The sequence below is a fragment of the Octopus bimaculoides genome, chromosome 6 (assembly GCF_046866305.1).
Source record: "Octopus bimaculoides isolate indiv1 chromosome 6, ASM4686630v1, whole genome shotgun sequence".
Classification (NCBI taxonomy): Eukaryota; Metazoa; Mollusca; class Cephalopoda; order Octopoda; family Octopodidae; genus Octopus; species Octopus bimaculoides.
Genome location: NC_142933.1, coordinates 84252538 through 84265297, shown reverse-complemented (window position 1 = coordinate 84265297; position 12760 = coordinate 84252538). Strand labels below are relative to the sequence as shown.

The following is a 12760-nucleotide window of genomic DNA, read 5'->3' as shown; positions in this document are numbered from 1 at the left end:
TCAAATCCAGAGGGAACGGTGTCGATCTACAGATGGAGCCAATGTTTATTTCTCGAAACCATTTTTGCTGTTCAGAATGTTAAATGATGGACTATTATTGTTTAATCATTAGATTAAACAATAACAGTCCACATAGATTTTGCAGATCTATGATCAAAGGAGTTCCGACCGTGACCACCTCGTCTTTATGTTTACATTGTCCAATGTGTCTTTGCTTTGGTTTTTTTTTTTTGAAGACGTTTGTAATTTGAGGGAGATTTCGCTTCTATTCCTAACAGTTTCAGTGATCATGTAACGGCTTCTTCGTTTGTTATCTTGTGGAATGGTTGTTTCACACCAGGTAAGTCCTGATCAAGTAAATTTATGATCAAAAGAGTGCTAGGCATGACTCTTTCCAACATTAACTAATCTACTATTATTTTTTGAAAGACGTTGAGCTGTAATAGGAGAATTTGACTGTTGGGTCGTGCAAGTTGATTACCTTGTAAACTTACTCCAGCTTTAGTGATTTACCCTTTAAAATATACTATCGTACATTCTGCTACAGCTGTATCCTTTCCAGTCAATTGCTGTTCTTATGCTTTCAATATATATGCTATCTTAATTTGGTTACCGTCTCTCTTTTCTGCCTGGCATCCTAACTGTACATATACAGAGAATACTCCCAAAAGCTGTATACAGTAATCCCTCACCATATCGCGGTTTACCTATCGCAGTTTGAAGATCGACCCAAACTGTGGGAAAACCTCGCTGAAGACAAATCTGCCAGGGAAGAGGCAAGGATACGTAGCTCAAGGGCTTTTGAAACTTTACGAATCACTTTAGCAGAGGCCGAAAGGGATGTTCGCAAACCAGACCAGAAGAAAAAAAAAATCTTGTATAAATGAACATGAGTATGATAAAAACTTGTCTATCAGAATAGACCTCGATCAGCCACAGCAGAACACATTAACCGATTCTTTTGTTTTTCTTCCTACTTTCCTTCTCTTTTTGTCTATTTATTTAAAAGAGTTAATATTTTTTTGCAGCTAGGTCATCGCATAAAATGACAACGAACACACGCGCACACACACACACACACACACACACACACACACACACACACACACACATACACACACACACACACACACACACACACACAGTCACTCACTCAATGAAACAAGAAATTTGACAGCGTTAAGTTAAACAGAAAACGCATTCACACCGAATAGAAATAGCTAATTGTGAAAGCAACACTCACACGCGAAGTAAAAAATCTGTTGCATGGGAAATAACTCTAAAGGAATTAATTAAAGTTATCTCCCTTGTATTTCTTAAGCGCTTCGATTAGAATTTTATAACGGTTAAATCAACCCTCTAAAAATTAAACGAAAAAAGATTCCAACGTCTTAATTATTTTACTGAATTAAATCAAACAACGAGAGAACCACTACGTAGTCATCCAACTTCCTTGAAATAGCTCTCACATCTCTCATAAATTACACACTATCCAACAAATACTAATGGAAAATGTCAAGTTATACTAGCGTAAACAAATTCAAAAAATCCGGACCGTAGCAGCAAGAATCCTTTGGATTACAGGTCATGACAGCATAGGGATCAACAAACAAAGACTGAATAGCACTTAATACAATTAGTGTTCATAATGTATGCCTGTGTCACTGCATGCTTTATGAGTTCGGTTTACAATCGCGTATTTCAAATTAGAGCATCGAATTAAAAAAAAAAATGCTTACGTGTGCAGGCGTGCGTGCGGATATGCATCACTGTGTATACGTATGGCGCGTATGCACGTATCACTTGTTTTCGTCAGTGGATTGCGGCCGTGCTGGTGCACTGTCTTGAAGGGCTTAGTCGAACAAATCGACCCAGTGCTCATTTTAAAGTCTGGTACCCATTCTATCTGTCTGTTTCGCCGAGCCACCAAAATAACCAACACCGGTTGCCAAGTAGTGACACAACACACACGCATACATAGTCACAGGATTTCTTTCAGTTTCCTATTTCTTTATTGCCCACAAGGGACTAAACATAGAGGGAACAAACAAGGACGGACAAAGGGATTAAGTCGACTACATCGACCCAAGTGCGTAACTGGTACTTAATTCATCGACCCCGAAAGGATGAAAGGCAAAGTCGACCTCGGCGGAATTTGAACTCAGAACGTAGCGGCAGACGAAATACCTATTTCGTTATTGCCCACAAGGGGCTAAACATAGAGGGAACAAACAAGAACAGACGAACGGATGAAGTCGATTACATCGACCCCAGTGCGTAACTGGTACTTAATTTATCGACCCCGAAAGGATGAAAGGCTAAGTCGACCTCGGCGGAATTTGAACTCAGAACGTAGCGGCAGACGAAATACCGCTGAGCATTTCGCCCGGTGTGCTAACGATTCTGCCAGCTCGCCGCCTTATATTAATGGTAAAATAATAAAAATCAGTTTTTACTTACAATTCAAATAATTCGTCAAAAACCGGATTTAATGTTTTCTTGACGATCTGAGTCTTCTGAACTGTGATGTTGGGGAAAATGTGCTCTGGGCTCAAATGGATCAGGATAAAGGGGTCACTAAATCCTGAAATGCAAAGAATGATAAAAATAACAGATATGTTTGTTTGTCATGAGGTACAGGGCCAATAGTTTTGATTTTTTTTTGTTTTTGTTTGAAAAGGGAAATTTGGCTGCTATTTCTAGCTGAACGATAAATCACATTTGAACACTTTTTGATTTTTACTTGTTTCAGTCATTAGAGTGCGGCCATGCTGGGGCACTGCTTTGGTGAATTTTAGTCGAATCACTCGACCCCAATACTTATTTACTTTTTAAACCAGATACCTATTCTATCGGGGTCTGTTGCCGAACTGCTAAGTTATGGGGGACGTAAACACACTAACACCGTTGGTAAAGTGTTGCTTGGGGACACAGACACAAAGACACACATACAGACTATATACTTGGTCATCCCATAAATAATGCGGTCTTTTTAATTGCATGAACTGAAAGTCGGAGGGGGACGGGATAAACTACCTGTATCAACTTGCTATAAAAGCAGGCAGTAATTTTAGCTTGCTTTTATTCTAAGTGCAAGTTTTGAAGAGTGCAGTTCGATTTTAACAGTTATTTTTTCAAAGCTATAATGGAAGTAACAAAGGAGCATATTCAGCATATTTTGCTTTATGAATGCAATAAAGGCAAAAATGCAATGGAAAGTGCAAGGAATATTAATGCAGTATATGAGGGTCGGACAATAAGCATAAGCCAGGGTCAACGGTGGTTCCAGAAATTCTGAGCCGGAAACTACAACCTAGAAGACGAGCCTCGCCCCGAAAGAGCTGTATAGCTCAATGAGGACGTCCTGCAAACCCCGGTGGAACAAAATCCCATCACAACTGTTGAGGAACTAGCAGAGAAGCTTGGATTTGGTCTTTCAACCATACATCGACACCTGCGTGCTATCGGAAAAGTCAGCAAATTGGGTCAATGGGTTCCTCACAAACTTTCCCAGCCTAATCGCGTGCAGAGAGTGAATGTGTGCTCTTTTTTGCTGTCATTCTCACGAATGAACGTTTTTGGACTGAGTAGTAAGTGGTGAAGAGAAATGGGTTTTCTATAAAAGTGACAAGCGCCGAAGATAGTGGGGAGGGAAAGAAGAAACATCGGCTAAAGAAGGTCTTCACCAACGTAAGGTGTTGTTATCTGTTTGGTGGGATATGAAAAGTTTAGTCCACTTTGAACTTTTAAAACCAAAGCAAAGCAAACCAAACCAAACGATAATAAAGGAGATCTACTGCGAGCAGCCTGAGCGGCTTGAGTCAGCACTTGAAGAAAAACAACCATCTTTGGTTTCAAGACGAAAGGTGTTCTTCATCCGGATAATGATCGGCCACATACAGCGAGGATGACATTCGAAAGGCTGGAGCAGTTTGAATGGGAAACGATGCCCCACCCACCATATTCGCCAGACATTGGCCCATCTGATTATCATTTATTCTGCACTCTTCAAAATCATTTGAACGGAAAAGATATGAATTCTATAGACGAGACCAGAAAAGTACTGGAAGAATATTTTTCATCACGGACAAGTGAATTTTGGAAGAGGAGCCTTGTAAGTCTTCAAGACAGATGGAAGAACATTGCAGAAAATGAAGGAGAGTATATTTTAGATTAAAAAAGAACTTAGTTTCACTTAATTTTGAAAAACGAAAACACAACCTGCATTATTTATGGGATGACCCTATATATGACGGGCTTCTTTCAGTTTCCGTTCACAAATCCACTCGCAAAAGTGGACCGAGATGCCACGTAATGGGAACGATCGCAGAACCATGTAGTTGGGAAACAAACGTCTTACCACACAGCCACGCCTGCGACTGAAGGTATCTTTTTACACTGTTACCGCGGAACATTGGTGTCAACAAGGTTCGAACATGTGATAAAAGTAACATTAATCAAGAAACGTATCCTCGAAAGATTAGCACAGCTGAAGACAGAAATGTATTCTTAGACTACAAATTAGAAAAAAAACCCCAAAAAAACCCGAAATAAAAAAAAATTCTTCCAAAACAAAATCAACATTTCTTGTGATTAGGAAGAAAAGTATTGATCATTAAGTAGAAAAATATATCGCTGTAACAGGAGACAGCAGACTTTGCTAAAAGCTGAGATGATTCAATAAGTGTTTACCGAATCACTGTCCAGTAGATGAATATTGATGTATAAGAAAATTATTGTTCATTTGATTATAACCATCTATTTACTTATTTATCCATCCGTCTGTCTATCCATCTATTTATTTCTATAGTTTTATGTGTGCATGTTTTTTATATATATATATATATATTCGTCATATCAGATGTCAGAATTTCATTATCTGTCTAACGACATTACGATCATATCTCATGTTGTTAGTGTGTACATTCCAACATAGGTAAACATTACACTAGCCGTGATGAGGTGCTGAGATGACCTCTATGTGGTCGTTCAACTTAAGTAACAACAAACTCTCTAGGAGCAGTCTATGAAAAGTAGTCCGCAAACCGAACAACAACGGAATACATTTAATGTATTATGTTATGAAGGAAATAAATTTATATTGACGATTCGGACAATTTTTCCTTTGTCAAGATTGGCAGAGAAGAAAAGGAGAAGAAATAGTTCGAGAAAAAATGTATGAATTATCGAAATAGTATGGGAAATAGCGAAACGGAAGTGGGTAAGGGTATGTGGCTTGTAACGGAGGAGTGCGTATTGGATGGTGAGTATATATTAGGTATGTGCTGAAAGAATTAGTTGTGCGAGCGAGTTGTGGGGAGGCTGAAAGGGGAGAGAATATATGAGTATGTACGCGAGAGCAGGTGTAATATTGATGTAATAAGCATGTATGCACGTACAGGTGTGTGTGAGGTAAAGCATTGTTTTAGTTTAATATAAATAAGGTGTCGTGTATGTGTGTTTGTAATAGGAATGATGCTAATATATGTGGATGTTTATTTGTGTGAAGGGAAGGGCAGGGGAAAATCTAATCGATTACTAATGGCTTCAGGAATGGCTATCTTTAAGTAGATTAAATGCCGTTCGCGAATGAATCAGGATAGCAGATGTACCGTGTATTCTAGAATACATCAAACAAGATATTGTTGGATATATGGGTGCGTGCTGGCGCGCGTTTGTGTGAAGCTACGTAAAGATTTATAAATTTACCTGTTGCTTTAATTATTATGTGTGTATGTATGTGTGTCAGGGATTGCCTATGTTAGAGAATGCATGTGTGTAAACATAAATTCCGTAATCACTCATTTCATCAAGGAGCTTAACATGATTATCATTATAGGCATATAATCTATGTATTGTATGAAATCACATTTTTATTTGCGTGTTTCTAAATTTTTCTATTTTCCTTGTATATGTGTGCATGCGAATGCATGTATGTGTAGGTTATAACGCCTGGATATGTACATATCCGCATGTGTATGCACGTTCGCATGAGCTTATAAGTGAATTTTCTATACGTGTATGCATGTGACGCATGTACATATATCCACTGCATGATATAAATAGCTGTTTGTAGATTTTTTTGCTGTTGAACTATGAACAAAACTTTCAGAAAAATTATCGCAATCTATGTTATTCAATATGTTTTTCTTTTACGAAAGTGGTTGAGTTTAATCTAAGAGAGACCAGGTTACTGTTTCTAGCAGGTCAAGCAACCCCATTACCTGTATATAATTCATATGTATAAAACTATTGTATTCACTTGTATTTTTTATTGCAAACCTTCATGTACTTACGCGTTTGCATGAATTTAATTGTTAAAAATTGCTTTAATCTAAGCTACAGGCTTACGTATATATTTCAAGTTGTAGCAGCTGCAAAAACATGCATAATTTACTGTAGTGTAGAAGGACCGTTAAAATTTAATATGCAGGAAAAGGTGTCTCTGTGGGCTAAAATTAATTCAATGTTGTGTGGAGATATTCAAATCGTTGTATCAGGCTTACATACAGTTGGAGCGCAATAAATATGATCTAAACTTGTCTTAAGGAATACCTGAATAATATGAATAACTGAAACCAAGCATGAGAAATAAGGGAGATAGCAATATAATATGGTGTAGATTATTGTATGGAATTAAATCAAGAAGAAAGAAATAAAAACAGAAGAAAAAAATAGCAACTTACCATTAGCATCTAGAGGGATTAAATCTTTTCCACTGATAACTGGAATAGAAATAAAAAGAAATATGATAATTGTTTTACTCGTATTTGTGTATTTATAAATATACGCAGTGTGGTCGAATGGTTAAAGACTTTCCTTTGCAATCACGAGATTCTGGGTTCGATCCAACAGCGTAGCATTTTGAGTAAGTATCATTTTTCGTATCCTCGGGTCATCTCAGATTTTGCAATGAAACCGATTGGGTAGAAACTGTCGGAGGGATTTTATCTGCAACTGAGAAGCCCAGCTTTGTAACGCTGTTATGTCGATTCCGCCTGAAGTTACATAAAGGGTACCCGTGACTGTGGAATACGCAACCGCTTACAAGCTAATTTAATGAACCTGATTTCTTACTTTATTGAACAACTCAAAATTCTTGGTTGGAAATTGTGATCGAGGTCCAGTTTACTCATATATTTCCTAGTGGTTCCCGTGGAAATTCTACTGTGTAAATCGGCATATTTGAAAATATTATGCTAATATATTAAACACAAACAAAGGATTTCAAAAACTTCTTTTAAAATCCTGCCATTTAATCAAAGCTGTACTTCTAAATTTAAACATGGTTGAAATGAACTTAGAAGTTATTACTTATTTATCTTCCGCAGCTATTAGTTAACTAAGGTTATTTCACTATAATTTAATTATAAATCGATGTATCTTTTGGTATATATAAATTTGTAGTTCGTTACAGCATCATTTCATTATATAAAACATTTCGATTGTGCGTGCGATTTGAACCCAAATGCAGAATGATATAGACCTTCTCCTTTATATATATAAATAATCTTTTTCTATTCGTGTTATTTCCTCCATGAGCCTAACACAAAATAGGCAGACCACTCGAAGTAGCTAAAGCTATAAATAGCGTGTAGAATATTGGGTATAAAACTTCTTGGATGGAAAAAAAAATCGAAGGCTGTCCGTGGACTTGAACCGACATCTGCTGTAAGCAAGACAGACGTTCTAACCATCCTAACAAAACAACCATTCGAATTTCCTCCATCCAGTTTACAGAAAATATGGGTTCAAGTCCCACGGGTAGCCCTCGACTGTTTTTTTCCATCCAAGGGTATTTTAAACCCAATATTCTGTACAGTATTACTTATAGATTTAGCTAAGGCGGCGCGCTGGCAGAATCGTTAGCACGCCGGTCAAAATGCTTAGCGGCATTTCGTCCATATTCTTAATTCATTTTTTTTTCAATGTATCATCTAAAACGGATCTTTTAGATCGAAATTTAATGAAATAGAAACAATAAAGCTTTTTTTTAAAATTAAAATTACAGTGTATAGGTTTTAAAGTTCATATCCTGAGTTCATTTCTGAGTTCATATTCTGCCAAAGTCGACGTTTTTCTTTCACCATTTCGGGGTTAATAAAACCAGTACCAGTTGAGCACTGGGGTCGATGTGACTGACTTATCTTTCCTTCCGAAGTGGTTGGCCTTGTATCAAAATTTGAAACCTTTATCGATTTAACTACTTCAAACTTTACCGTTAAAATAATTTACTTAATATCTCTCCAAGTTTCATTTCTCTCGCTCTCTCACATACATACACACACACACATATATAAATTAGATCGAGTGATTTATGGACAACATTTTTTAAGCATTGTGATTGCGTCAATGAAGTCTAACAGAAGTCTAAAAGCTATACACTGTAATTTTAATAAAACAGCTTTATTGTTTCTATTTTATTACATTTCGATCTAAAAGATCCATTTCAGATGATACATTGAAAAAAAAAAAAAAAAAAGGAGACAGGGGAATACATATCAATCGCTGGTTGTCGAAACACTTGGAAATATTGGAATTAAATTGTGTTCGGAAATTATCGCCAAACTGTCGGTTTTGCGATAATTTCTATCAAATTGAATCCGAAAGTTTTCAAATCTGCCATAGAAATGACGATTGCAAATGTTTTTCTACTGTTCCAATGTATCATTTGAGAAGGACCCTTTACCTCTATATTTCTTAGACCGCATGGTATCGCCCTCTGGGGAATTGGGGACTGTAGTGGTGGAAAATTTTATGTGGATATTGGGCTAAAAGCGGTCGGTAGATGGTGATAGATGCATGTTATTTTTCCCTATTTAAATATTAATTCAAAAAAAAAAAAAAAGGAATTAAATCACATCAATACAGTAGTAACCCCAAAATGTGAACAAGTAAATAAACAAAACGGAATCTGTATTACCCATGCTTAAAGTGTTAGCTTAAATAGTGAGGGGCTGTGCTAAATTGTCAGTTACGTCAAAGTAGAACCCAAAACCAAATTACGCTGGCCGGATTGGTATTACACATATGTACATTAAAAATGGGGAATGAGAAGGCGTTAAATTGTAGTAGAGAAGGGGCTGTCAAAAAGTGTTTGTAAAAGGGAAGGGTAATTGATGAAAATTGTTTTAGATACTCTGTTTTACATCGAAATATAATCAAAACGAAACAAAATTAATTTCATTAAAATTGCATTGTACGGTTTTCAAACTTCTATTCAACTTCGTATGCATTCTATTTCAAAATAAATAAAAAAGCAAAACTCTTTTAAAACTATTTTATATTTAACTTGGGCAGATTTCAACCATACAAGATTTTTTGACCTTTTCTTGTGAATACAGCTGACTGCTTTCATCATTTTAGGGAAGGATTCTTAAACGGAAGATAGTAGTTATACCAAGTGGAAATTTTTCAGTAATTCATCTCTGTAGAACTAGTTGATGAAACTCTACAACAACAGTATAGGGATGATTTTCGAATACAATATAAAATCGAACATTTTTGAGATTTACTTTGGCAGCCGACAGTAGACAATTTCTTTTCGCTGTCTCTGTTCCAGTGTATGAAGAGTAGTTGATAGACAGTTATAATATCGATTGGATTTAATGTTATGAACTAGAGGATTTCAAACACAATGCTAGGAGCCAAGACCTCACTACGTGTCGTAACATAAAAGAAAATGGAAACCCAACAAAACGAAATTTTAAACTGTTAAAAATGCAGTAACATGCTGTCTTTGTGATGAGTCCTATTACATAATTCTATATCTTTTGTTCTCTGGAACAAACTTTTACTATGTTTGAGTGTAGGTGTATACAATTCAAAAGAACATTGAAGAAACAATGTATGTAAAAATTACTAGCAAGTTTTTATTCAAGAAAATTAATTCACGACATGTACAACAGCCATATTGATTATAAATATATCGGATTTTTAATTTCTTGTCGCTGATTTATCTATATTTTTGCCGTTATTTTTCCCCCCATATCACTAATATTGTTGGCTAAGATTGTTTTCATTGTTTCAGAGTTTGGAATTACTGTTATCTTCGTTGTTGATATCTTTGCTTGGATTGTTTACTCATTCAGTGTCTGGTGTTATTGCCATATTTAGAATGAAGTGTATATGTGTGTGTATCATGGTACTTGTTTAGAGTTAGTATAGACCTCTACGGTGCATGTAGTTTGACAAGTCATTGTTCTGTGTTCAAGTCTGCTGTGGTAAATTTTGTCAGCATTTTAACCCACGCGAACTCAGCCTTTTCTCTCTTTCTGGAGAAAGACAGCATTCCTAATAATTTTCACGGCCGCCGAGATATGTGACCGGAAGGGAGGAAGTTATTCTCAAACTCGAGACCGAGTTAGAATGCAATAAAGCGGACTGTACTTAAAAGTATTGTATGACCAAGTGATAGCATTAAACCGCGTGAATGATTAAGTTCACCCATCAAGAAAGGACAGCTGGATAACAAGAAGAATCATATGAGAGCCTTCTGCTGATATCAAATTTGTTAATTCTTTCATAAAACATGCTAATCCTTGCACAGTAGTTAACAAAAACTGCACATTAGTTGCCTGTAGAGTCAACTGGGTAAACAGCACATTTTACTGCATATAAGGACGATATGATCTCAATCATTAACTATTGATTCGATTCGATTCGTTAGCAGCCCTAAAATTTTGATTCTTACGTTAGCAAAAAGAACATATTTCATAAGAGCATACACTATCAAGATAGGTTGTTTTTTTTTCCTGTTTTGCTTTAGACCAGGTCTGCTAGCGAATAATTGTAATCAATTCTATTCCATCAGTAGCCAATTTATACTGTGTTGTTCTGTATTTAAGAAAGTTAATGCGATCTGAGCGAAATTTGGCTAATATTTCTAGGGGGGCTACAACAGTATACGTGGAGGCGCAATGGCCCAATGGTTAGGGCAGCTGACTCGCGGTCATAGGATCGCAGTTTCGATTCCCAGACCGGGCGTTGTGAGTGTTTATTGAGCGAAAACACCTAAAGTTCCACGAGGCTCCGGCAGGGGATGGTGGCGAACCCTGCTGTACTCTTTCACCACAACTTTCTCTCACTCTTACTTCCTGAGTTTCTGTTGTGCCTGTAATTGAAAGGGTCAGCCTTGTCACACTCTGTGTCACGCTGAATATCCCCAAGAACTACGTTAACGGTACACGTGTCTGTGGAGTAATCAGCCACTTGCACGTTAATTTCACGAGCAGGCTGTTCCATTGATCGGATCAATTGGAACCCTCGACGTCGTAAGCGACGGAGAGCCAACAACAACAACAACAGCATATAAGTTTTTTTTGTTGGATAGAACAAGATGGACATATTTATGTCATTGGTTTCTTTTTATCTTCGGCGAGAGGAAGTTCTATCTTGGTCGCAATTCTTAAAAAACACATTTAGTTTCTGTGAGAAATATCAAGTTTATATGTAAGCTTATCTGTTTTACTGGAACATGTTTTATGTGACAGTTTGGCAAAGCAATGACATTTATATAGTTTATGGAAAAGAAATCATCGAAATGTCATAAGAGATAACAAAAATATTTTTTTTACCTTCCACTAATAACGTCTGGACTTCATATTTGTAAAAAACCCGGATGTTTAATATACCGTAAGGACTAGTTTCTGTTTGGTCCTATAGGAAAAGAAAGCAAAAAAATGGTGTGAAAAAGAGCAATAGCAAAGAACCCCACCCTAAAACAAGGGAGCCTACGTACAGAAAAAAATATACCACCAACAACTTCTATATCCATGTAAATGAAGAGTATTTCAAAATGCTAAAAATCAAATTATTTTTTCTATCATTGGCACAAGGCCAGCAATTTCGAGGAAGAAGTTAAATCGATTACATTGACCCCAGCGCTAGACTGGCGATTATCTGCAATGCATATGTAAATACAAGTCAACTGATATTCATGATTACCAACTAAAAGTCAACCGCAACACATTCTAACTATATGTTAGAGGCTGAAAGATTCAAGCGCGTCTCATCTCCAGTATATTTACCCATTGATATGCACCAAAATCTGTCTTTTACTTTATTCACATGCTCTACGCGTTTGTATGTACAGATACGCGAGCCTTTGCAAATTTGTTCGCGTGCGCCTGAATGCAGGGACCAAGATGCGAATTCATCTCTGTGAATGTATATGTGTAACTAATTTGAATATATATATATATATATATATATATATTCATATACATACATACAGGGTGCGATGGGTAAATTGTTGCCATTCTATATTTTTAATTTCGCGCATGCTCATTGTTTGTTTTTTGATTTTGTCGATTACAATACGACACAATTTTTTCTGCCAGAGATTTGGAAACGACATGATATACTGCTTGCCATTCGCGCCGGAAGCGCCAATACGAATAGATAGATGGTGAACACACAGAACAACCGTTGGGTTGCTGTGTCCCCAAAACATGTACTGAGAGTGATAAAAACAAAACATCCAGTCAACATCATGGTGCTTGGAGTGATTACTAGTGATGGCGACGTTACATCTCCATCTTCCCACAGAAGAATAATAATGTGTGTGTGTGTGTGTGTGTGTGTGTGTGTGTGTGTGTGTGTGTGTGTGTGTGTGTGTGAGTACATTCTGTAAATAAAAAATAATAGTAAGTTTAAAGTTTATAATTATTATTATTTACAGAAATTTCCCTCGTCACCGCTTCTCCATTTATGATATATATTTTCTCTGTATTTTCCAAAGAAAACACAGATGATCTTA

General features: G+C 36.6%; 1 protein-coding gene across 3 annotated transcripts in view; it reads right to left on the bottom strand.

The window, feature by feature from the left end:
* LOC106870527 (BAI1-associated protein 3) overlaps positions 1–12760 on the bottom strand; it is a 1021331-nt gene that overhangs the window by 32058 nt on the left and 976513 nt on the right. For all 3 annotated transcript variants that reach the window (XM_052968680.2, XM_089354166.1, XM_052968681.2), the window contains 3 exons: positions 11577–11658; positions 6687–6725; positions 2461–2584 (listed from right to left, as the gene is read on the bottom strand). In XM_052968680.2, coding sequence (XP_052824640.1) covers positions 2461–2584; positions 6687–6725; positions 11577–11658 — 245 coding nt within the window. The remainder of the gene's footprint in view (positions 1–2460; positions 2585–6686; positions 6726–11576; positions 11659–12760) is intronic.